This window comes from Mustela putorius, unplaced genomic scaffold, assembly GCF_011764305.1.
Source record: "Mustela putorius furo isolate JIRA1106 unplaced genomic scaffold, ASM1176430v1.1 tig00000487_pilon_pilon_pilon, whole genome shotgun sequence".
In the NCBI taxonomy this organism is placed as follows: domain Eukaryota; kingdom Metazoa; phylum Chordata; class Mammalia; order Carnivora; family Mustelidae; genus Mustela; species Mustela putorius.
Genome location: NW_025421399.1, coordinates 6,654,748 through 6,680,824, shown reverse-complemented (window position 1 = coordinate 6,680,824; position 26,077 = coordinate 6,654,748). Strand labels below are relative to the sequence as shown.

Sequence of the window (26,077 nt, the reverse complement as noted above, 5' to 3'; positions counted from 1 at the left end):
TTGGTAGTATCAGGTACCCGCATTTTGCACATGAATATTTGACAGAAGACTCAAATATAGGAGTTCTTCAAACTAAAGAAACACAACACGCAACGTGACATTGATCGTCTATCCTAGATTATTTGTCGAAGTGTGTTATGTTGGGTTGTATTCAACCATCTATAATCGTGTAGGACTTTAGATTTGGAAAGAACTCTTGATCCTCCATTTTACAGATGAAGATTCTGAGAACCAGAGAAGTTGTGGCTTGTTCCGGGTCCCACAGAGTCAGCTGCAAAAGGAGCAGGTCCCAGGAGCCCTATTTGTGTGCCCGCATGTATATACCAGCAGCCCCCAGGGCTGCCCTTCCGCTCCCCATGATGCTGCTCTTGTGCTGCTGGTCTCCCACTGCTCCCCAGCGCCCGCCCACCCTCCTGGAGGTAAAGGCCCATCTGGCAGAACACATCAAGCCCATGCTCATCTTTACACCTTTTTGCTTCTTTCTGATCATGCTCCTTCCGCCACAACCTGCCCATCCACTCATAATTTTAATTTATTAAAATTTTAAGTAGGTTCCATGCCCCGTGTGGGGCCTGAACTCACAGCCCTGAGATTCAGAGTCACATGCTCTACTGATGGAGGCAGCCAGGCGCCCCATACCCATCCGAAAAGGCTGAGCAGGTGACCTACTTCCCACACTGCTCTTACCCTCCTCAGAACATTTGAGGTTCATTCCTCAAGTGTGTTTTAGCTCCTTTGATATGGTCTCTTTCCGGATTGTGGTGTTAATTTGCATTTTGTAGGCTCTGTCATGGTGAGTGGTGTCCAGGAAACGGGCCTTTAACGAATAGGGGGAGAGGTAATGTACTAGATACCACAGGGTCAGCTTGGTGTCTTCTGTTGTGCCGCACAGCTTTTCAAGTGTCTGTCTTCTTCCCAGCTGGCTGCTGAGCTCCAGAAGGGCAGAAAGCATAGCTCCCATGTTTTTCACTGCAGCTCTTAATAGAGTTCTTGGCTGGTGGTAGATTATAGCATTGAGACTTAACTTTTGTGCCCTCTGAATCTTGGGTTTAGTTTAAAATACATTTCCTTTGTCCTGAAGCTCCAGAATATGACCTTGTCTTCATGGCTACCCAAGTACTCTGCCATCTGGGGAACAAAGAAGCCCAACAGTTGATCGCAATCCATTTAGAGATTTCCTTTTCCACCCTTGGAGACTTGGCTGCTCCTTTGCCGTGGCAAGATAGTATGAGTCCTGGTGGGAGAAGCAAGCCAAATAATTGTTAGGATTGCTGGGAAAATAGCAATGGAAGCAATGATCCTCCTGGGTTGGCTTTTTATAGCTAGAAAACAGTGGTGACGTTTTTGTTCCAAGATCATCAAAATCCCCAGGCTGCTGCTTTCTAGCCTGTTGGCTTTCTGAAATGACTCTGGTGACATCTATTGTGCAGGTATTTCAAGGGTTGAGATAGGGAAAGGCTGGTAGAAATGAGCCAGTTAGGAGGGAGGAAACAATTACTCCGCTGTTGTGAAGTCAGACAGATCGCAGGGCCTCTGTAATACCGGTTTGTAGCTTGCTCATAAAAGAGAATGCCTAACTGGGATTTATCTGGTGAAAATTAAACCATCAAACCCGCTCGGGTGAAAAAGAGTGGCCATCTGCCAAGTAAAATCATAATCACCATTTGGAAGGGAGCTTCATCTGCGCTCCCGTGTGCACACGACAGCCCCTCCTTGGAGAAACGGCTCCCTGACTTCTGGTTTCCTTGCTGTTTCCACAGAGCCTGAGCCCTCGTGAAGCCGGCGATGACAAGTCTGAATGGTCGCCATGCCGAGAAGACCACTGACATGCCAAAACCATCTGCCCCCAGAGTGCACGTGCAGAGGTCCGTGTCCCGAGACACTATCGCCATTCACTTCTCGGCGTCCGGCGAGGAGGAGGAGGAAGAGGAGGAGGAGTTCAGGGAGTACCTTGAGGAGGGGCTGGACGACCAAAGCATTGTGACGGCGCTCGAAGCCAAGGAAGACCTTTACCTTGAAACCCAGGGTGACCATGACTCCACTGGCCCTGCCGGCCAGCCCATCGTGGCAGATGGCCTGTGCGTGTCCCCTGCCATTCTGCCCGTCTCCGAGAACACGGTAAAGCTGTTGGAGACCCCTGCTCCGGCAGTGCAAGTATTAAGCACAGTGCCATCGGCTCTGTCCCCAGGGTCGTCTTCGTTGGGGCCCTTAGCTAGCTCTCCCAGTGTGTCTTCCCTTTCCGAGCAGAAAATCAGCTCTTCCTCCCCATTGTCCTCTCCTTCCAAGTCTCCTAGCCTGTCCTCCAGTGCCTCGTCCTCCACCCTGTCCGGTACCAGACGCTTCATGAGCCATGCGAAGTCCCAGTCAACCGAGGTGGAGCCAAAAGAATTCCCACAGCCCTCGAGGCGCAGGCACTTGGTGAAGACTTTAGTGAAGTCTCTGTCCACGGACACCTCCCGGCAGGAGTCAGATGCCGTGTCCTATAAGCCCCCTGACTCCAAGCTCAACCTGCCCCTGTTCAAGCCGTTCACACAGCCACGAAACACAGGCGGAGACTCCAAAACCGCCCCCTCTTCCCCGCTGACTTCTCCCTCCGATACGCGCTCCTTTTTCAAAGTGCCCGAGATGGAGGCTAAAATCGAGGACACGAAGCGACGCCTTTCAGAAGTCATCTATGAGCCTTTTCAGCTCCTCAGTAAAATTATGGGGGAAGAAAGTGGCAGCCACAGGCCCAAAGCCTTATCTTCAAGTGCTTCGGAGCTCTCCAATCTGTCCAGCCTGAACGGTCACCTGGAAAGCAGTAACAACTACAGCATCAAGGAGGAGGACGGTGACTCCGAGGGGGACGGCTGCGGCGGCAGTGACCCCAGCGCCCCCACGGGCGACCACCCCAGGGCCTCCAGTGAGCCCCCAAGAGAGGCGGAGCCCAAGAGTAGTTCCCAGGGGGGCGGCCTGAAGGACTTAGGCCTGAAGACGAGCTCACTAGTTCTTGAGAAATGCTCCTTGTCTGCCTTAGTGAGCAAGGAAGATGAGGAGTTCTGCGAGCTGTACTCAGAGGACTTCGATTTGGAAGCAGAGGCCGAGAGCACAGTCGACAAGCTCCCGGAGAGCCCTCTCAAGCCTGCGGTGCTGGCGGGGGACGGTCCGGCCCTTGACAGTGAGGACGAGGCCCAGTCGGCCGTGCAGCACCCGGAGTTACCCGTGAAGACACTGGGCTTCTTGATAATGTGCGTGTATGGGTACCTCGTCCTCCCTTTGCCCCATTACGTGAACGGACTCCTCCTGGGAATTGGTCTTGGATTCATGACTGCAGTTTGCATGATTTGGTTTTTTACACCACCAAGTGCTCATAAATATCACAGGTTACATAAAAACCGACAACACTGGAACACGAGGTCTCTGGATATCCAAGAACCGGAAATGCTAAAGGTGAGTCCCTGCCGTGGCGGAGTGCACATGCTCTCTCCGGGATGGCCGGAGTTTAGATCCAGCTTTGTTTTTCTAGTCGATGGTCACGGGTTTTCACACAAGCTGTGTGTCTTAGGCTTTGGGGTCTCTCTTCGTTCTCCGGGCATGCGAGAGCCTTCTCTGGTAAACCTCATTCTAGATCCGGTGCTAGCAGCTCAGCGAGCTTCTCGAGATCTCTGTTGCACTGGAGAGCAGCATTTGCATGCGGTTCGTATTTCGGTCTCTCTCGAAATTTCCTGGGATTTGCGACTTGCTGAGGATTTGTTATAGCTGAGTCTGCCAGGATTGCATATTCTTGACACCCTGGAGAAGGGTTCGGCACTCCTGGAATGCCAGCGAAGGAAAGGAGGAAGAGAAGGCAAGTCGATGTCCGTGGTTGGCCGCTACGGGCACACCTCTTGCCTTCGTGCACAGTGAGATGCGGGCTGGAGAAGGGACCTCACATCTCCAGGCTGTGACGGTCTCGGGATCTGGGCCCCCTGACGGCTGCTCGGGTGATCTTTTAGGGTGCGGGAAGAAAATAGGAGAACTTCCATTCACATTTGTTTTTGTATATTTAAAAAGCTGCTGTGTTTTTTGTATGTTTCAGAATATACAAGATATAAACATACAGTTGTAGCTTATATAGCTTGTAAGTCATAGGCTCATATACACTTTTATATATATATATTTTTTTTTTTTAATTGTGGTAAGATACAAATGGCATACAATTTACCATCTTAACCATTGTACGTGTACAGTTCAGTGGCATTAAGTACATCCCCATTCTTATGGCCTCGTCACCACCATCTGTCCCCGTAGCTCTTTTCATCTTGTACCCCAGAAGCCATCTACGTATTAAATGGTAACTCCTCATTTCTTCCCTCCCTCCAGGCCTTAGCAAACCATAGTTCCACTTGGTCCTTTAGATTCTGTCATATGAGTAGAATCAGACAGTATTTGTCCCTTGGGGCCTGGCTTATTTTACTTAGCGTAATCACAATTAGTCAGAATTTGCTTTTAAGACCAAATACCATTCGGTTGTGTGCATGTACTCCCATTTTCCTTATCCATTCATCTAGCCGCGGACACTTGGGTTGTTTCCCCGTTTTAGTTATGCCGAATAATGCTGTGACCGTGGGTGTATAGATGGCTGTTTGAGCTCTTGTTTTCAGTTCTTTTGGGTACACACCCCAAAGTGGGACTGTTGGATCTGATGGTAATTCTGTTTCAGATTTTTCGAGGAGCTGCCGTCCTGCTTTCCACAGCGGCTGTACCATTTCACCTTCCTACCCGCAGAGCACAGGGCTCTAATTTCTTCATAGCCTTGCCAGCGCTTTTTTGGCGGGTTTGTTAGTTTGTAGTATTTTGGTAGTTCAAAGCTGGTTTCATTTCTCTGTTAATAGGTTTTTTTTCTCCCCTCTGTTTAAATAAGAATGCTTTAAAAAATGGCAGCCTGTCTTTCTACTGCAAAAAAAAAAAAGAAAAGAAAACCAAAAAACAAAAGCAAAAAAGCAAAACAAGGGGAGGAAGAAAGCTAAGGGTCCAAAACATTGTTTGTTTTCTAGTTTCATAAACTTTTTATCTTATTCAAAGTAAATACACAGACAATATTTTAAAAACATAGGAAACCCAAAGAAAAAATTTATTTATTTTTATCACACTAGTGGGAAGGGATTAACAATTTTGTTATATATCCTGGTTTTGTTCTTTTTTTAAATTTCTGCAAGTCTATATACACCACACGTGTGCATACTCACTCTTTTTGTTTTGACTTAATGAATCATGTATTTGATTTTTTTCTTTTTTCTTTCTCATGGCAATATGAGACTTCTTTTTAAGAGAAGCTGGTGCTGAGTCTTGAGGATGTGACACACATCAGCTTAGTATTAATATATGAAGCGGAGTAGGAAGGACTCATTATGGTTGCTGTGTTTTTCATAGGGTGATGCTGTGACTACCTGAGTTACATGCCCTCGAAGTCAGTTACTGTAACTTTAGCAAAGAAAATGGTACTTCTATATTACTCCAGCACCTAACGATGATGACATTCACTTTAAACTGGTTCGAGCACGTGACTTGTTTAGGGGGGCTTCATTATTATTGAGGAAAAGTTATATTTTAGCGGGAAGTCTTTTGTTTTGGTATACAGGGCTGTTTTTAGAGGCGTGATTAAATACTTACTTTATTTTAAAAAAGGAACACTACTACAGATTAGAAGGGTAGGTTGTGTATTGTAAGGCAAAGATTTCAAATGCAAATGTTCTTTGGGCTTAATTTTACTGAGTTGGAGATCATACTCTTGGGAACCGTTTAAAAAGTATGACACTCTAAAACATTTAGCAGTGTTGACATTACATTTAGGACTCAGATGGTGTAATAAGAAAAGGAAAGGGTAGTGGAATCTTACTTCGAGCGTCTGTTTTCTTACATTTTCTCATTGGACATTGTGCTTTATTTTTTTGTAAGAGGTAGGATAACACTAGCTATTACAACAAATGAGAAGTTGTTTCTTGCCTGTGGAAGAGTCCTGTTTGGATATTCCTGGTGGGTTGGTGGCCATCCCTAGATGTTGATTCAGGGGCCCAAGCTCCTTCCATCTTGTGGCTCAGCTAACTTTCTTAAAAGGCCAGATAGTAAATATTTTATGCTTGTGGGTCATATAGTTTCTGTTGCAATCACTTAACTCTTCTTTTTTTAAATCACTTACCTCTTTATTGTAGCAGGAAAACAGCCACAGACAATGTGTAAATAAATGGGTGTGGCCCTGTTCCAATAAAACTTTATAGAAACAGGCCTCAGGCTCAGTTTGTTGATCCCTGCCTAGGGTACTAGGATTTTAGAGTTCTTTACATCCACCTGGCAGAAGGAGAATGAAAAAGCAAAAGAAGGCATGCCTTCGGGCGCCTGGGTGGCTAAGTGGGTTGGGCCTCTGCCTTCGGCTTGGGTCATGATCTCAAGGTCCTGGGATCAAGTCCCGCATCAGGCTCTCTGCTCGGAGGGGAGCCTGCTTCCTCCTCTCTCTCTCTCTGCTTGCCTCTCTGCCTACTTGTGATCTCTCTCTGTCAAATAAATAAATAAAATCTTAAAAAAAAAAAAAAAAAGAAGAAGGCATGCCTTCTTATAATGCCTAGACCCAGAAGTGACACACAGCACTTCTCCTCACACTCCATTGTGAGCTAGTCACATAGATCCTCCGAAATGTCTGGGGTCATGGGGAATCTGGCTTGGCTGGGCAGCTTCTTCCCAGCAACAGCTATAGACTATAGAAAGGAGTACCCCAGTTTGAGAGACAGCCAGCCTTCTCTGCCTCACTTTCATAGTACTTGTGAGAGCCCTAGTTATATGTATGTTTATTGCCCATCTCCTCCAGTCCACAATGGGCTTCCTGAATGCACAGGCCACGTCCATCATGTTCATCATTGTGTCCTCAGCACGTGGCACATATTGGGCACATGATAAGTAATTACTGGATGAATAGGTGGGTAGATGGTTGGATGATGAATGAGTAAATGAATGAAAGAGGCTTTATCAGGAAATGTAGGTGGTGAGGCAGTTTTGGCCTTGTCATCTCCTAATGAAGTTGCCTTTTTTTTTTTTATTTTTAGATTTTATTTATTTATTTAAAAGAGAGAGAGAGATCACAAGTAGGAAGAGAAGTAGGCAGAGAGAGAGGAGAAAGCAGGCTCTCCGCTGAGCAGGACGCTGGGATCATCACCTGAGCCGAAGGCAGATGCTTAACCATCTGAGCCACCCAGGCACTCCTCAAGTTGCTTTTTAAAAGAAATCCTTGATATATTTTTTTTTAATTTTTAAGGATTTTATTTATTTATTTGCAACAGAGAGATACAGAGGGAGAGAGCATGAGCAGGGGGAGAGGCAGAGGCAGAGGGAGAAGCAGACTCCCTGCTGAACCAGGAGCCTGATGTGGGGCTCCGTCCCAGGACCCCAGGATCATGACCTGAGCCAAAGGCAGATGCTTAACCATCTGAGCCACCCAGGTGCCCAGAAATCCCTGATACTTAAAGAAAAAATTTGGTTGGATTGAAAGAGGTGGTCTTTTAAGAAGACAAAAAATAATTACCAAAAAGTACAGATTATGAAGAGGTTTTTCTTTCCCCACAGCAGTGGAAAAGCCAAGGTGGTCCATCTTTCACAGGATTTGGAACTTGATTTTTACTGCTTAGAAATCTCTGGCAGCAAATCTGCTCTTCTCTTACCTACACTCCTACAGCGCTGGCCTCCTGAATTCAAAGGGGGAGAGGACTGCTGGCGTCTGCCAAGTTGAGCATTAGAGAAATGGGGATGGTGGCAAGTTCTAGATTTCTGCTCTCTAGATTTATGGCTTTAAAAGTGATGCAGGGGAAAAAAATAAAATAAATAAAAGTGATGCAGGAGATGGGCCTTGGTTTCTTTATAAAGCAGATCTGTGAACCTGTTCCTAGGGCCGAAAAAGCCCCTTTTTGAAAATAGGCTTGAATTAGGGGAATTAGCTGTTGCGAATTATTTTCAGCAGATCTGATACTATTCTGTTGGTTTTTACAGAGGATGTAATGGTGTAAGTTTTGAGGGTAGGCATTGAAACTTTAAAAAAAAATTTGCAGACATGGGCTGTAAAACCTGCGTGTGATAAAGATCTCTAGCATAGAGGCCCAGCATGCACAGTGATCCTCCAAGCTTCGTGCCCTAAGTAGACTGTATCTTCAGGGCCCCATGAACAAGACAGGCAGGAGGGTTAGTGCTCCAGGAGTATTTTAGGAGACTGCGTGTTTTTAAGCCTCTGAGTCATGGAGGTTCTCACCTATAGGCCCAGGACTGAGAGTCTAAGTCCTAAATTGACTCCATAAACAATTCAGAAAGCACTGCAGTTTCTCTTCAGCGAGACTTCACATGAAAGGGAGGAGAAAAGTAAAGTAAAGCTCTTTTATACTTTCTCCCGGTGATTTTACTGTTCCGTCCACACAGTGGATATTTGTATTGAAAAATGACCCTGCTACAGAGGGTGCCTAGGTGGCTCAGTCGGTTAAGCATCTGCCTTCAGGTCAGGTCATGATCCTGGGGTCCTGAGATCGAGCCCCACAGCGGGCTCCCTGCTCGGCAGGGAGTCTGCTTCTCCCTCTGCCTCTGACCTCCCTCCGTCTGTGCTGTCACTCACTTTCTCTCTCTAAATGAATAAATAAAAATCTTAAAAAAAAAAAAAATGACACTGCTACAGTGCTGAGTATATAGGATGAAGAGTCACAGAGACTGGCTAGCAGCCCAGAAGTAGCTGTTCTCAAGGACTGATATGTGACTGATCCGGCCTCATGACCCTTCGCCATCTCTCACTCAACCCTGCCAGCCAGCAGCTCTCTCATCTGGGACGGAAGCAGTCAAAACCCCTGTAAGGCCAAACAGTTGTCACCAAGTCCATAGAATGACTCTTGGAACCTCCTTGAAAGCCTGCTTTTTCTTCATGTTTGGGAATTCATACATTGTTATTTCATACATTCATGCTGCTGATGAGAAGCAGCAAATAGGAGAAGGGCGGCTACCCAGGCACCAAGTGACAAGTCGAACATGTGAGAGGAAGGGGCGCCACCAAAATGCTAGGACACACGGATGTGACTGAAAGCTTGGCAGTCTGGGTATGCTAGCTCAAGACGGAGACTCATGTGTACTGCAGAGTCCCAAGGGCTTCATTTTGAGTAACAATCCCTCTGTAGGAACCTTCTAGGGGTTTTATTTTGGGCGACTGGCTAGATACTGTGAGCTGGGGACCCTGGGAAAGAGTGGGATTGGGCACGGGGAGAAAGACATTCAGAGTCAGCACTGCATTTGGGATGTGTGGTTTTGCTCAGCATTCTTAAGCAATTTGGGTGAGACTTCTCTGAGAATGTACTGTCCCAGGAAGCTGGGGTGGCTCTGTCGGTGAAGTGTCTGCCTCTGGGTCAGGTCATAATCTCAGGGTCCTGGGATCGAGTCCTGCATTGGGTTCCTTGGTCAGCAGGGAGCCTGCTTCTCCCTCTGCCTGCTGCTCCCCCTGCTTGTGCACGTGCATTCTCTCTCTGTCTCACAAATGAATAAATAAAATATTAAAGAAAAAAAAAAAAGGAATGTACTTGTCACTTGACCAGGAGTGCGCCTAATTCAGTGCCATTCTTGTACACTGTGGTTTCCACGTGTAATGATAAGCTTCCTGAAGATTTCATAAGGTTCTTTGATGTATGTTTGAGTGTATGGCTCATGCAGTTTTGAATTATAGTCACGGGTAAATTTTTTATCTCTGACTTACAAACCACTTGTGGAACACAACCGTAGAATGTTGGTTTCTAGAGTGATGACTGTTGCTCGCTCTCTCTTTTTTAATTTTTCTAAAATTATTTTAACATAAACATCAAACCAACTTGGCTCTTTTTAAAATATGTGGTTCACAGGGCACCTGGGTGGCTTAATCGGTTAAGCATCTGCCTTTGGCTTGGGTCATGAACCCAGGACCCTGAGATCAAGCCCTGCATCAGGCTCCTTTCTCGGTAAGGAGACTGCTGCTCCTTCTCTCTCACCATTCCCTCTCCTCCCCCCTCTTGTGCTCTCTGGCTCTCTCTACCTCTCCATAAAATAAATAAAATCTTAAAAAAAAAAAAGATACGGCTCATAAAGTCAACTAAAATTACATTTCCACCCTCGCAAAACTAATAGAAATAAATTTTGGAGAATGTTTTGATTTTTTATTTTTTTTCTTAGGTTATATCACATTTAGGTTTTTAGTAAGGGGGATAGATTTTTTTTTTTTTAAATCATTACAGTCCCTAAAATAGGCTTTGGTATTGACATGTAAAAATAATTTTGTAGGGAGAACTTTATAGATTTTGAGAAGAAATTCAAACTTGTAAATTTAATCTCAATTTCAAGCAATTCTTTCTTTCAAGAAATTAGAATGTTCAGATATTAAGGAGAGAACAGCTCCATTACAACCAGAAGAGACTTGGATTGCTTTTTGTTGGTGTCTATAACTCCTAATACAGTGAGTACAAGAAATAAAAGAGCATTTCTTTCTACATTATTCTGAACTGAAAATATCCTGCTCCCATAATGGGTCACTTGAGTTTTTATGGATGGCTTTTATAAATATGGCTATTTCCCAGTGTCCCTTGTTGCTTGAGAAATACCAGGTGGTGAGATGTTTGAGTGCAGGCAGGTACCTTGTTTTAAAGTTGGTTGGAAAGTTAACTGTAAGAAAATGTTTCTTAAATTCCATCGGAATAGTGTGGTTAAGGATGTTAGGTGACTCCAGAATGACTTTTTTCTTGAGCTTGTATTTTCTAACTTTTTATTGTAGAAAATGTCTAGTATACACAGAAGTAAAGAGAATAGTGTAGTGAAACCCCATGTACCCGATGCCCTGTCTCAGCTTCAACAATTACCAACATTTTGCCAATTTCTCACTCAACTCATTAGCTTACAGCATGGCTAAATGGTAATTCTGGTTCACTTTTATGTGACTAAGTTTATAGCATCATTTCCTTGAGAAAATATATTCTGGATTCTGGCTAGGTATTCCAGGACCATGCTTTTTAGTTTTTTTGTTTTTTTTTTTTTTTAAGATTTTATTTATTTATTTGACAGAGAGAGAGATCACAAGTAGGCAGAGAGGCAGGCAGAGAGAGAGAGGGGAGGAAGCAGGCTCCCCGCCGAGCAGAGAGCCCGATGCGGGACTCGATCCCAGGACCCTGAGATTATGACCTGAGCCGAAGGCAGCGGCTTAACCCACTGAGCCACCCAGGCGCCCGCTTTTTAGTTTTTTTGCAGGTTTCATCTATGGAGTAAGGAGAGAAACTGTGGGCATAGTGGATCTGAGAGAGTGGGTCTGTGTGATCTAAAATTTTAGAGGCTCCTAATTTATTGGCTTGCTAATCTCTTGTCTTATAATTTCAATACTTGTTGATAATGATTTAATGTTTATCATGTGTTAGTGTAAATCAGACCTTGATTATTTCAGTGGTTCATCTGAGATCGTGTTATTTTTCTGTCAAATTTGAATGCTCAGGAGCGCCTGGGTGGCTTAGTTGGTTAAGCATCCAACTCATGATACGGGCTCAGGTCGTGATCTCAGAGTCATGAGATCAAGCCCCACATTGGGCCCTGCACTGGGTTTGGAGTCCGCTTGAGATTCTATCTCCCTTTCCCTCTGTCCCTCCCCTTCCTCTTTCTCTAAAAAACATTTTTTTTTTTTTTGGAATGCTCATTTTCTCTTCTACTATTTGCCAGTACATTTTAAAAAGTCTTCTTTGAGTAGATGCTGCCCTGAAGGATGGGAAAAGCTGAGATAAGGGCCATTTTGCCAGGCAGAGTCTGTGCCTTTAGCTCTGACTCCACAGCTTCTAGTGACGTGGCCATGAAGGTGACCTTGGAGTGGGCTGTTGGAGGATGTGGATGGTATTGATGCTGGTGCTTCTCTCCCCTAATGGACTTTTTTTTTCCCCTTCTTGGTGGTTTCTTTGCGTAGCATCTGTTTTGAATGTTGACTATTTGCTTGAGGCTGTCATTCATACTATGAAGTCTATATATCTGTAGGGTTTTTTGTCTTTTATGGGTAAAATAAAATTTGTATCTAACATTCTGTAAATTTAAGTAGACTGTTCTGCCATAGTCTCTAAGTCCATGATCTGTGAGGTCGTGTTTTAACTGATGACTTCCAGTTCTAAACCATTAATACATCAAAAAGGGTCAAAACCTGCAAAGAGAAGACTCTTATGCTTATGCTTATGCTTATGATCTAGTTCTGGGGACAAAAGAAAAGTCCCCAACCCTTTTTATCAGCTTCACAGAGGATTTCCAGCAGCCGGGGCCTCGGGCCCTGGCTCTGTCCTTATGTTTAGGATTTGTTCCTCTCCTGATAGGCTAGGTGAAGGAATGATGCAGGGGAGCTGAGTGACAGACAGCCTCAAATGCCAGCACAGCCATGTGACAGCAGGATGTCAGCCCACACGACACCGAAGATAGAGAAAGCCGCATCGCTCTGGTCAGCACAGCATCAAGCTGACCAAGAGAGAGCATTGGTCTTGACCTCCTGACTGGCACTGTAACTGAAAGTGAACACAATAGCAGTTCTTCCAGACTTTATTATTTTGCAAAAGGTTAATTGCAGCTTTTAATCTTTCTGAGTGTTAAATGAGTCCCTTTATAGATTGTGGTTTGTACTTTCAGCCAGATACGGCTTCTAAATCCAGTGGAGAATTGAAAAGAAACCCCTGACCTTTTACAGACAGGATCACAGGACCAGTCTGTGGGCCAGACAGCTGCGGGCCAGCTGACTGTGGTCATTGTCCCCCAGTGTGTGCAACTGTCTCCATTTTAACAGTTCCAGCCTCTGAAAGAAACGAGGCTTGTCTGAGCTGCTTTAGTGTGGGTTGAGAGCATCTCTGAGTTTTTTAGTTGAGCTGTTGAAATGGAATGAGTTGCTAACTGTATACTCAGTCTCTTTATACTCCCTCCTATGTCTCATAACAAAGTAAAACTGGAGAAATACCTTTTTTGTTTTTAAAGATTTTATTTATTTATTTGACAGAGATCACAAGTAGGCAGAGAGGCAGGCAGAGAGAGGTGGGGGGAAGCAGGCTCCTTGCCAAGCAGAGAGCCTGATGTGGGGCTCGAGCCCAGGACCCTGGGAGCATGGCCTGAGCCGAAGGCAGAGGCTTAACCCACTGAGCCACCCAGGCACTCCAAACTGGAGAAGTATCTTACATGTTAAGTAAGGTTAATTAAGGTTAAGAATTGTAGAACAGCTAAGCAATAGACAGCTGGGTACTATATGGGGAACTGGGGAAGGCCTTGAAGTTGCTGTACTGCTCGCTAGATTTGATATTTGACTGCTTAGGTCTGGAAATTCCATTTGCAGCTTTATCTAAGGAGTTGGTCAAACGGCTGGAAAAGTTTGGCCAGTTGAAGATATCAAAAGCCAGCGGGGTTTGCATTGGGAGATCACTTTCTGCAAGGGCAGCCTGAGTGGTTTGGGGACAGTAAGGCGCATTAGGGGACAGAAGCAGGAGAATCATGCCTGGCCACCTCTTGGCCAGAGCCTTCCAATGGCCATCTGCATCCTGGATGCCTGACTGATGCAGGTCAAGTAGCAGCCTTGTGACTCAAGTTTTCCTATCAAACCTCATAATGTCCTGGAAGGAGCCCTGCATGGGAATCAAGAAACCTGAGCACCAGTCACAACACCTACCTCTCTGTGTTATAGAGAAGTAGCTAATTCAGTTTCTGCCCTGAAAAGCTTGAACACCTTTTACTCTTAAGATTCTTCCTGAGGTTACTTATTCTCTTGTTCTATTTTGTGCAGTTAAAACTTGGTTCTCTCCTTGGGAGCAGTGACCAAGCCTTCTGCTTCAAAATAACCTCTGCCGGCCTCTGCGCGCTCCACTCCTTCTGTGCTTCTCTCCGCTTCTGCGAATAGAACAATACTTCCAGGCCATGAAGGGCACACCGCTTGTCCTGCTCACTTGTGCTTGATGTACAGATCCCCTGTAACCCTCACGGGGGCCGTCTGAATCAGAGTGCATTCAGGTACTCGGTCAGTGAACGTGTGCTATGACTCTGATTTTCTTGCCATGTTTGTGCACAAGTAGACCAGGCAGTTAACAGGTGCAGTGATAGGAGGAAGGCAGTAGACAACAGAGCTAGGTGCCCTGGGAAAAGTGTCACCTTCGCCATGACCTGTGGGATGGCTAGGTGGACAGATGGAAGGTGGGCCATGCTCTGGAGGGAAGGTAGGAGCCTGGGCCTCAAAGTCAGGTAAATTTGGCTTAAGTTCTGGATTTGCCCCTCGCTGGGCCACGTTTTTGTTTTTGTTTTTGTTTTTTTTAACCCCTCTTTAGGCAAATCACTTAACCCCTCTCAGTATCTTGCTCACTTAGAAGATCTTAAGTAATCGGCAGAAGTAGCTAGTGCAGCTGAAGTGCCCAGATCATAATGTGAGCTCAGATGTCAGCGAATATTACAAACATTAATATCTTAAAAATCTCATGGGTAAGAGTTTTTCCTTTTACTATGTATGAAGATTGTACCTCACTAAAGCACTGTTAGCGTGGAGGAATTCATTACAGCTGGAGCAAGAGGGTGAGGTGGGGAGGGGGGAGGCACGAAGCTGGGTTAGACCCCCTCACAGGCAAGAAGACCAAGCATCTAAGGATAAGTACCACCCAGCTTGGCAGTTAGCAAGTGGTGAAGCCAGGATTGGAACTTAGGTGTGCCAGGCTCGGCAGTTCTGCTAATGTTTGTGGGCAGGTTGCAATGCACGTGTTTTGACCAGCAGTCTGTCATGTATGGTCAAGGTCAGGCCTCACTGAAGCTAACAAATGATTGTTCACAATAGACATGCAGTTGAAATACTGATTCATGGGTTGTATTTATCTGTTGGCAGCTTTGGACTTTAGCCTCTGATAGCTCCTGAACACAAAGAAAAGCAAATGGTAGTTTAGGGAACAGGCACTGTGAAGATAAAAAGGAAAGAGAAGCCACAGGGCCCTTTGTGTTGGAACGCAGCCAGTGGTGGTTGCGAAAGGAGCAGGTGATGGGGAGGAGGCTCAAGCCAGCCCTGAACCAGAAGAAGGCAGCTTGGAGCCTCCTGGACCTTTCCTGAGGAAAGGCATCTCCTAGATTCTCTTCTTAGGCCTACTCCTGCCTCTACCCAGTGTCCACTCGTGGGACAGGTGTGGGGTTATGTTCCCGAACTGGTTAGGACTTGAAACTCTCTTTTCTCCTCCATGTGCCTCTAAATCAGGTTGTTCTAGTATTTCTGCAACTTGGCAAACGGTAGACGGTGACCTGTTTGTTGTCTGTCAGAGCAGTGAGCAAAGATGACCACGTATCATCTTGGAACTGTGGCCACTTTGGGGGTGGGGGAGCGGGTCACAGGCTGTAGCCTAGCAACAACTCCGGAGGGCTGGCTCTCTGGGTTGGGTAGGAGCTCAGGCTGCTGGGTCAGGAGCAAATCCCCAAAGCACTGAAGTGTTTGCCCTTATTAACTAGATACAGGAATAGTAGCTGGGCAGCGGTTTGTTAAACTAGTACGGAGTGATGGCTCTTCACCAGGTAATCCTGTAAACAGATGAGCTGAAGCAGTGTGACCTAACACATGTGCCTCTGTAGCCTATCTTCTTTTCTGCTAAAAAACAGAAGAATAAGCTAAAAATTTAATGTAAGTTTGTTTGCAAATTGAGTGTCTTAATGACCTTATAGGACTGTAACAGTTTTCAAAAACTTTAGCCTTTTACTTAGATTACTTTTACTCTGATTCCTTAGTTTTTAAGATTGCATGTTGGCTTTTCTTTAAAGTTTGTTTATTTATTTATTTTTTTTAGTAATCTCTATACTCAATATGGAGCTCAAAGTCACGACCCCAATCAAGAGTCACATTCTCTTCTGACTGAGCCTGCCAGGTGCCCCACATGTTAGCTTTTTAAAGTGGTTTTGAATTTCTGAGATTGAATGCTGCATCTGGAGATTACTTAGACCATTTTCTCTCATGTGATTCTGTACAGCACCTAGTAAAACACAGCATAAAACTGCTTATGTTGGAAGTGTCAGCAAGAGGAGCACCTGCCTGGCTCAGTCAGCAGAGTGTATGACTCTTGATCTCGGGGTCATGACTTTGAGTCCCATATTGGACGGACATAGCGATGACCTAATGTGAAATAAAATTTAGAATCCTGAAAGTGTCGGCAAGAGAAGAGAGGGGGATTTTGATCATTCTGCTTGAGCCAGGTGTCTAGGTTCGAAAAGGCAGAACCCACAAGTCGGCTGTGTGCTAATATAGTAGCCACTGGCCACATGGGGCCATTGAGTGCTTGAAGTGCCACTAGTTCGAACCAAGCCATGCTCTAAGTGTAAAATATGTGCTGGATTTTGAAGACTTAGTACTAAACAAAGAATGTAAAATATAATCAATAATGTTAATGTGATGTGTTTACATGATAATATTTGGATACACAGTTGACCACTGAACTGTGTGGGAGATAGGGGCACCGACACCCTGTGCAATTGAAAATCCTTGTATAACTTTCGACTCCTCCAAAACTTAACTACTAATAGCCTATGGTTGACCAGGAAGCCTTACCACTAACAGAGGTGATTAACACATATTTTGTGTAGTATATGTATTGTGTACCATATTCTTAAAATAAGCTAAAGAAAATATTAAGAATGTCCTAAGGAAGACAAAATAAATGTACAGTAGTATACTGTATGTACTGAAAAAAATCTGTGCATAAGTGGACCTGCACAGTTCAAACCCATGTTGTTCAAGGGTCGACTATATTGAGTTAAATAACATAGTTAAAATTAATTTCACCTGCTTTTTTGCTTTTTTATTATGTTTACTAGACAATTTAAAATTATGTGTTTTCATGGTACGTATTTATGGTTTGTGTTATATTTCCATTGGACCGTGCTACCCTGCACAGTTCTGCATTTTCTGACTTATTAGGAAAGGCAAAATGAAAGCAATTGGAGAGAAACAGCCTTTTATTCCCAAATGTCTCTTATTCATAGATCAGTTAACCTGTGCAGTCTGAGTTTCAAAAGGGAAGACCCTCTACAGCTCACATTACTTTATTTCTCAGAGACTCTCCTGTTTGAGAATAACTTCATAATATGCCTAACTTTTTTTTCTTCCTGCCTTTCTGGTCTGGTGATGATGACAACTATAATGCTGGGTATTTTGTCCAAAATTCCAGTATCATGTTACTTCTATTGACTTTTTTACATGTCCTGATACTTAGTGAAATAAACCTCCCCGATTTCACATAGCTAGAAACAAATGAAAAATCTTTTATATGGAGATATTATTGTAAAAATGTTCGACGTATATCAAATTATGATCATCATAACTCGAGAATCAGAGAAAAAAAAGGTTTAACATCTTAGGTAAGATGTAATTATGGACCCCAGAGAGGGTATCTCACATGCCGTGTATCCTCAAAAGCCTCTATTCTAGGCAGGAGATGTACACTCAGAGTGAAATAATTCAAGAAGAGCAATCCCTGGTGGGGACTGTATGGCTAAATGGCTCGTAAGTGACACTGATAGAAGTGGCTATTTTTTTTTTTAAAGATTTTATTTATTTATTTGACAGAGAGAAATCACAAGTAGGTGGAGAGGCAGGCAGAGAGAGAGAGAGAGAGGAGGAAGCAGACTCCCTGCTGAGCAGAGAGCCCGATGCGGGACTCGATCCCAGGACCCTGAGATCATGACCTGAGCCGAAGGCAGCGGCTTAACCCACTGAGCCACCCAGGCGCCCCTCGAAGTGGCTATTTTAATCTCATTGTCATTCCCTGGCCCTAAGAAATTCTTCAGCACCAGCCCTTTCATCCCTCCCTCCACAGATTCTTCTTGGTTTTAGTAGCTCTGCAAGTAAATACAGTCTGACCTTTGAGCATGGCTCTGAAGCAGGCTAGAAAAATCAGATCTGCTTCAAGTTCTTTATTAATCTAGTTGCCTTTAGAACTTTCGGCCTAGTATAAACCCATTTAGGTAAGAAAGTACTTTCTGCAACAAAAGTGGATAAAAAGAAAACTGGGTTATATGCCAGGAGATCTTTAGCAAAAATGTTGTTTGAAACATTTTAGACAATTTAAAAAGACAAATATATTTACAGAAAATGCATATTTTTTATAGTATACATGGAACATTCACCAGATACACCGTATACTGGGCCATAAAAACTTAATGAATTTAAAAGAACTGAAATTATAAAAAGCATGTTCTCTGACCATCATGAAATGGAACTAAAAATCAGTAACAAAAAGATATCTGGAAAATTCCCACACACTTGGAAATTAAACAGCACACTTCTCCTTAGCCTGTTGGTCTAAAGACAGTGACAGGGGAAAGTAGAAAATATTTTAATCAAATGATATTGAAAATACAACATATGAAAAATTGCAGCTGATGCAGTGCTTAGAGGGAAAGTAATAGCATTAAGTGTTTATTTTAGAAGTACAAATTACCAATATTAGGACTAAAAGAATATTACTAGACTCTACAGATTTAAAAAGCATAATAGGGAAATATTACAAACAACATTATGCCCACAAGTTAGGCAACCTATATGAAATAGACAAATTCTTTATAAGACACAAGCTACCAAAGTTCACTCAAGAAGAAATAGATAGCCTAATTTCCAGTAGAAATTAAATAAATTGAACTCATAGTTTCAAACCTTTCAATAAAGAAAACTCCAGGCCCAGATGGCTTCCTTGGCAAATTTACCCAACCTTTTAGGAAGAAATATTTTATACAAATTCTTCCAGAACATAGGAGAAGGAACACTTCCCAACTCATTTTATGAGGCGAGCTAATATTGAAAGATACTGCAAGAAAACTGTAGACCAATTTCCCTTATGAATTTAGGGGGACAAATGAACAAAGTATTAGCAAGCCAAATTCTGCAATGTAAAAAAGGATATTAGTACTGTGCTGATAAAATGGCTCTCTGGATCAAAGGGAAGCCCTGTTTGTACTTTTCACTGATTTCCATGATATAAAAACTTCCACCAAAAAACAAACAAACAAAACAAACAAACAAAACTCTCCCACCGTGGCCAGCTGTAAGCTACCAGTGTGAGGTCCCTGACAACGGAATCAGGAAGAAGCGTGTAGAATTAGCTCTCATGAGCTGGTGGAACCCAGCTTCGGCACATCATGACCAATACCTAATTTTCCCAAGAATGGAGGACTGGTTCAACATTCAAAAATCAATGAATATACTTTACCATAATAACAGACTAAGGAAAAAGACAAAAAACTATGAACCAAAGAATGTCCTTAGTTCTATACTTAGCGAAATAAACCTTCCCAAACTGATGCTCTAACTGTACAGTCCACTGCAGGCCCCACTGTCTTGCTTGTCCCTCTTTTCATTTCGTTGCTCTAATCATTGCAACATCTAGATTACACCCTCTCCCTGTCGCCATGTGCTTGGTCATACAACACTTTAATAGATGCAGCAACGCATTGGGAGGAGGGAGAGCTACTCCTAACTCATGAAAAAAAAAAAAAAAGATACATAAAACTATGTAATTGTGTCATAAATTTCACAGGTCAAAACTTAAGTGTGAGACCCAAGTACTCACTGTGGAAATGGCCGTTATTTGAAAAGAAGGACATTCCCAATTGCATTGTGATTTTTAGTACCTCTCTGCTTGGTTCAAAAACATTTATAAAATAAGAGGAGTAGAGGGGCGTCTGGGTGGCCCCTCAGTTGATTGAGCATCAGACTCTTGATTTCTGCTTAGGCCAGGATCTCAGGGTCATGAGACTGACCTCATTCAGTGAGGAGTCTGCTTGAGAGTCTCTCTCTCTCTCCCTCCCTTTCCTTCTGCCCCCTGCTACCATGTGCACATGCTCTCTCTCAAATAAATAAATCTTTTAAAAAAGAAGAAGAAAATGAAGAGTATGGAAGAGAATCAATTAAAATTCCCTAGAGAGCTTCTTTTAAAAAGATCTGGGCCACTGTATCATCTGAAAAAGGACAGTGGGACAGGTAGAGAATTAAATGATGATTATTGATCATCCCTATGAGAGGAGCTTTACCATAATTTTATGGTGTGTTAGTCCTTACACTTTCATATATGTGCTGTATGTGAAGATCAGTGTATACGTTCATTTATGTTGACTGGTGGGTCGGGGGGTGGAAAGCTGGGGCACAATTTTACTCATTTAAGTTACCATATATCTCTTTGGATTGTGACATACTGTTGATCATCTCTGTAATTTTTTTAAGACTTTATTTATTTGAGGGGCGCCTGGGTGGCTCAGTGGGTTAAGCCGCTGCCTTCGGCTCAGGTCATGATCTCAGGGTCCTGGGATCGAGTCCCGCATCGGGCTCTCTGCTCAGCAGGGAGCCTGCTTCCTCCTCTCTCTCTCTGCCTGCCTCTCCATCTACTTGTGATTTCTCTCTGTCAAATAAATAAATAAAATCTTTAAAAAAAAAAAAAAGACTTTATTTATTTGACAGAGAGAGAGGGAACGCAAGCAGGGGGAGTGGGAGAAGGAGAAGCAGGCTTCCCGCCGAGCAGGGAGCCCGATGTGGGGCTTGATCCTAGGACCCTGGGATCCTGACTGGAGTCGAAGGCAGACGCTTAACGACTGAGCCACCCAGGCGCCCCTGATCATATCTGTAATTCTTAATGCCTAATTTCTGATCATCTGCCTTGCTGTGTGATTTCAGTGAGCTAGAAATAGAGTGGAAGGTCTCAGTTCTGGAATGGGAGCATGAGTTAGTATGCTCTGTGAAATTCCAAAGATGGTTTGCAGGTGAGTGAGAAGAGGATGGGTTTGGCTGATTTAAGAAGACCAGACTGAGTAGTAGTGTTCACCTTGAGAGGAGGTTAGGCTGAAAGACTTGCTCTATTTACATGAATAAAACTTTTGAGTTTCCTGATTCGCTTGTTACCTTTTAAAAAAAGAAAGAAAAGAACCGTTTATTTAGAGAAATGGACATTATCATTAGTCCCCCCATATCCACATTTTTAGTTATCAGAAACCTAGCAGTTTACAGCTCTACACTGATTATCCTTCAAGCTTTGCACCTGTCTGAGCAACTCCCAGTCACCAATGAATCGATGTTTGCGTCACAGTCAGGTTTGGTTTCAGTGTCCCATCGACCTCAGTGATCTTCATTTTTGTATCAAATAGGATTTCTGTTTACTCTAATTTTACTAATGCAAATTTTTCTCCATCAGGGATGGATGAATGAGATTTACAACTATGATCCAGAAACTTACCATGCAACTTTGACACATTCAGTCTTTGTTCGACTTGAGGGTGGGACCTTAAGACTTTCAAAGCCCAATAAAAATATATCCAGGAGGGCAAGCTACAATGAAACAAAGCCAGAGGTTACCTACATCAGCCAGAAAATCTACGACCTTTCAGACAGCAAGGTGAGCCTGGCCAATTTGAGAGACCGAAATGAAAAAAGCATTTGGAATCTTGATTGTTTTACTGCATTTTTCCTCCTCAAAAGGGCATGTGTGTGTTGTATGTGTGTGTGTAATTTCATGCAAATCACCCAAGCATCTTTTTCAATGTAGATTCTATTTCAGTAACTCTGGGTGGGGCCTGAGAGTGCATTTTTATGAGCTCCCAAGTGATACCCTGCTGCTGGTGGTCCATGGACCACACTTTGAGGAGCAAAGGCATAACACAGTCATCTGACTTTGAGAGTTAACTTTTAACTTTTTCAGTCCAACAAAAAGCCAAGTGTGGTGGTGCTAGGGTAATAATGAGTGAGGACTCTGTATATGTGAAAATTATGGAAATGCAAAATAACTACATTTGGTAAGTGTTATATACTACTGTTGTTGAGAAATGTAAATTGTCTGTTATTCCAAAAAGCTGTAGGTTTTCTCTTGTTATAACTCATGTGAAATGATCTTTAAATTTACCTCAAATGACAGAAGTATTTAAAATAGTTTTTGTATAAGTTCACTCTTAAGAAAGATAAACTTGAGCTTCATCTAGATCTAGTTTGATAAACTTTTTTTTTTTTTCAAATGTATGGTTGGTCCGGTCATGAAACTTAGTTGATGATAACCTCCTAAATAATTTTTGTGCCACTGTTACCTAAAAATTATAGATGCTTGTAACTCTTGCAGAATTGTTAAACATCTACTTCTGGAATGAGTTCGAAGAATAACAAGTCACTTCTAAAACTCTCTCCCAGTTTCTATACTCACATTGTAGACAGGTGGTAGTTTACACTCATTATCTTAGTCAAAAAGCCTATAAAGTTTGCATTTGTGTTCTGCATAGTATTACTGCACAGTGTGGCCAGTTCTTAATTTTGTATGTCAACCATCATTTCCCTTTCCCATAGATTTATCTTGTACCCAAAAGTTTGGCTCGAAAACGAATCTGGAATAAAAAGTACCCCATTTGTATTGAGCTTGGTCGACAAGATGACTTTATGTCTAAGGCCCAGACTGATAAAGAGACTTCTGAAGAAAAGCCTCCAGCTGAGCGAGAGCTGGGAAGCGAGGACCCCAAGAAGCCACCCCATCCTCAGGAGGGAACCCGATCTGGCCAGCGAGACCAGATACTCTATCTCTTTGGGAGAACTGGCCGAGAGAAAGAGGAGTGGTTCAGGCGGTTTGTTCTGGCGTCTAAACTGAAGTCGGAAATCAAGAAGGCCCCTGGTGTCTCTGCAAATAAACCAGGTAATGACATGTGTGCTAGATGCTCAGGTGTTTTTAAAGGGTCCATAGGAGAACGGACAGAGATTTCCAGGTAGGAAGGAAGGAAGCCCATCCCGAACCGATGATCCTGTGCCACCTGAGGAGTGTCCTCAGGACCCATTCACCTTTTAGGCCAATCGCTGTAACTCTTTGTACTGGATCATTTAACCTGTGAGGGAACAGCTTGAAGATGTGTGGGGTTTTTTTTTTGCCATCATTGGTTCCTTATTGTTATATTTATTTGTACATACTGTGACTCCTCTGAGAGAAACATCAGGAGAACCCTGGTGAGGATAAGCAGGCGGGTGAGTCAGAACAGCATATCAGGCTAGTGTTCTCAAGCTCCTGGCCCCGAACAAGGTTCTCCAAGCCCCAGATCACCACAGAAATGCAGAGTCCTCTGGTCTCCTGACTCCCCAAATTTGTACTGATGAATGAGCCTCTGCTCATTTCCTGTCCCTTCTGCCCCATGTAGCCCACTTGGGCCTTCACTGAACCAGACATCCAGCGTTCCCCTTTCATCGCTTTTTGCATATGTTCCTCCCTCTACCTAGAATGTCCCCCCCCCCCCCACCAGTACCAGGAAAATGCCAGCTGTTTCTCTGAGAGGCAGCCTGGAGGACACGACCTGTGGAAGTCAGTCCTGAGGCTCTCTTGGGCAGAGAGAGCACCTCCTCCTTTCGGCCCTGAAAACCCTTCAGTCACGCTTCAGTTACAATGGTTATTTTACAGGGCTGGGATTTATTTGCGTAGGTGCCCAAATTCAAGGGCAGGGATTATGTCTCATTCTTCTTTTCATGTGGAATTGGTCCAGAGAAAGTGCTTGATAAAAACCTTTTTTGAATGAAAGATGACAGGTCTGGAATTGCTGTGAGCTGTGGGTGAACAGTTAGCTTTCTGCCCGTTTTCCATTTGTCTGGGGGTGTGGCAGCTCCGTATTTGACCCTAAGTGATCACCAGGGGAAAAAAAAAGGTACTTACTTACCACATGGACTTCATGGCTTTCAGTTCCTCCGAATTATCTTAGAGAAAACTAAAAACTGTTCTAAAAAATGAGCTATTATTAGAAGGGAGGGTATTTTTCCCTTCTAGGGAAAAGATAGGAAGTACCTAGGAGGAATCAGGTCCCCCATCGAGCAGAGAGCCCAATGCGGGGCTTGATTCCAGGACCCTGGGACCATGACCCGAGCCAAAGGCAGAGGCTTTAACCCACTGAGCCACCCAGGCGCCCCTATAACCTTATTTTCTTAAACAATCGTTTGTAGGCATTTTCATTGGGTGTTGACTTAGCCCAGTGAAGTTTGTTTGATGTTCCATTGACTTTGTGTCCTAACAGTCGGCCCCTCTCTGCTGCAGGGGTCCTGCCCTCGCACAGCAGGCACAGCAGCCCCTCGGGGCACCTGACCCACAGCCGCAGCAGCAGCAAAGGCAGCGTGGAGGAGATCATGTCCCAGCCGAAGCAGAAGGAGCTGGTGGGCGGCGTGCGGCAGAAGATGCTTCTGGACTACAGCGTGTACATGGCCAGGTGTGTCCCCCAAGAAAACCGAAGCCCCCAAAGGAGCCCAGTGCAGAGTGCGGAGAGCAGCCCCACGACTGGGAAGAAGGTAAAGCTGGCTGCCTGGGCTGCGGCTTTTCTGCTTTTCTACTCAAACTCCTTTCTGCCTACAGAAGCATTTCGAGGGCTTCCTGTGTACCAGGCCCTGCCCTAGGCACTGGGGACACAGTAATGAACAAGACAGACAAGGGGCCTTGCCCTCAGGGAGCTTGTGCTCTCAACAGGGAGACAGAAAGAAATAAAAGAGCTGGTAGTGGCAAGGATTAAAGCCAAGTAAGAGAGGGTGAAAGGTGGCCAGACTGCTGTTTTAGAATGGTGGTCAAGGAGGGCCTCCTTGAAGAGGTGACGTTTGCACAGAGATCTGACCAAAGTGAGGAAGTGAGCCGTGGAGGGTGTGGGGGTGTGAGAGGAGCCTTCCAGGTGAGGGGACCAGCAAGTGCCAAGACCCCAAGGCAAGGATGTAGTTGGAATATTCAAGGAACCACGATGAAGCTGGTATGGTGACGGTGAGCAGGGGACAGAGAGCGGGGCCTCCTGGGTCAGTTCTGAGGAAGAAGGGAAGCACTGGGAGGGTTTTGAGCAGGGAGTCATGTTGATCTATTTAAGTCTAAGAGTGACTGTCTGTGGAGAGTGGGCAGGAGGAAGAGAGGGGGTGGGGGGCGCTTCCGGCCGTGGGCGATGGGGCTGTGATGAGGGTCAGCAGCAGGTGGTGAGAACGGCTCGGGATCTGTGTCGGAGGGGAGTGGCTGGATCTGCTGGTGAATTATGTGTAGGGCGTGAGTGAGCCAGAGGGGCCAAAGATCACTCCTAACCTTTGACCCGAGCAAGTGGGCAGTCAGTGGGAAAGTTCTCAGAATCGTTCGTAATAGAGGCCTGATTCCCGAGTTACCTTTGTATTCTCAAATTCGCAGACTCATTAGTAATGTCCAGGGCTTTTGAAGATTTGCCACGAGCATTCTTCCCACAGCGTAACCAGCTGGCCGCGCACTCAGCATCATCTGCAGTGAGATAACTAAGCTGCCTTGTGCCAGCCTCCGTGAGGCCCTGTCGCAGAATGCCTCTGCCCCCTTCGGCAGCCTTGCAGACGAGATGCTCTTCCCTCCGCTCTGTCGGAGGAGAAGCAGGTTCACACGGGTTAAGTAGCTTAATTTCACCGTTGCCAAGTGGCGGCTTGTGTAAAAGCAGAGGACACTCGCAGGCCCCCAGCTGCCGCCGCTGACATTTTGGCGGGCATTCGGAAGCTGTGCGGCCCGTCAGGCCGCCTGCCGCTACCACACTCGTCCTCTTAGCATGGGGCCAGCCCATGCATACAAAGCCAGTTCCCTACTGGAGTGTCTGGCCTCTTCCAGTGGCTGTACCTCTGCTCTTAATGGGAAGCACTGGGTGCCTTCCTTGTGCTGTTAACCCGTTGCGGGCTTTGATTCATTCCGTTGATCCTCTCCAGTGGGGAGAAGGTCCCGAACCCTCATCCAGCAGACTTGGTCAGGCCCAAAGAGACCCTCTGCCTCTGCTGGCCCCTCCCCCGCTGCCTCCACCCTCTGACCTAAGTTACCAACTAGGGTGGGAAGTAGGCCTTTCTCTAGGCTGGAGTCGGGTAGTACCAAACTATTCTGGGAATGTCCTGTTTACCACCCGTGAATCCCCCTACCCCAAACCCCTTTTCTCCCTGGGTTGTCAGCTGTCTGGACTCTCATCACATTGAGAGAAATCAGGAGGAGCCGAGTAGACTAGTGTATTTCATGAAATGCTTGCTCTTTAAAAGAGTTCCTTAAGTTAAAAATATGAAAAAAAAAACCCATGTTTTAGAATAGCATGTCCTCGTATGTGTGGCATGTGCTTGTCGTGGCAACGCTGGAAT

The 26,077-nt window shown here is 44.6% G+C and overlaps 1 protein-coding gene across 5 annotated transcripts in view; it reads left to right on the top strand.

The window, feature by feature from the left end:
* The window catches only part of TEX2 (testis expressed 2), a 106,117-nt gene that overhangs the window by 43,336 nt on the left and 36,704 nt on the right, over positions 1-26,077 (top strand). For 4 of the 5 annotated variants that reach the window (XR_006607014.1, XM_045080904.1, XM_045080905.1 and 1 more), the window contains exons 2-5: positions 1,761-3,429; positions 21,171-21,371; positions 22,307-22,646; positions 24,021-24,268. Coding sequence is in view for 4 of the 5 variants with exons in the window: in XM_045080904.1 (XP_044936839.1) it covers positions 1,786-3,429; positions 21,171-21,371; positions 22,307-22,646; positions 24,021-24,268 (2,433 nt within the window). In the remaining variant the exon portion in view is untranslated. Of the gene's footprint in view, positions 1-215; positions 420-1,760; positions 3,430-21,170; positions 21,372-22,306; positions 22,647-24,020; positions 24,269-26,077 lie in introns of those variants that run through there. The other variant, XM_013054536.2, reaches the window with a different exon arrangement.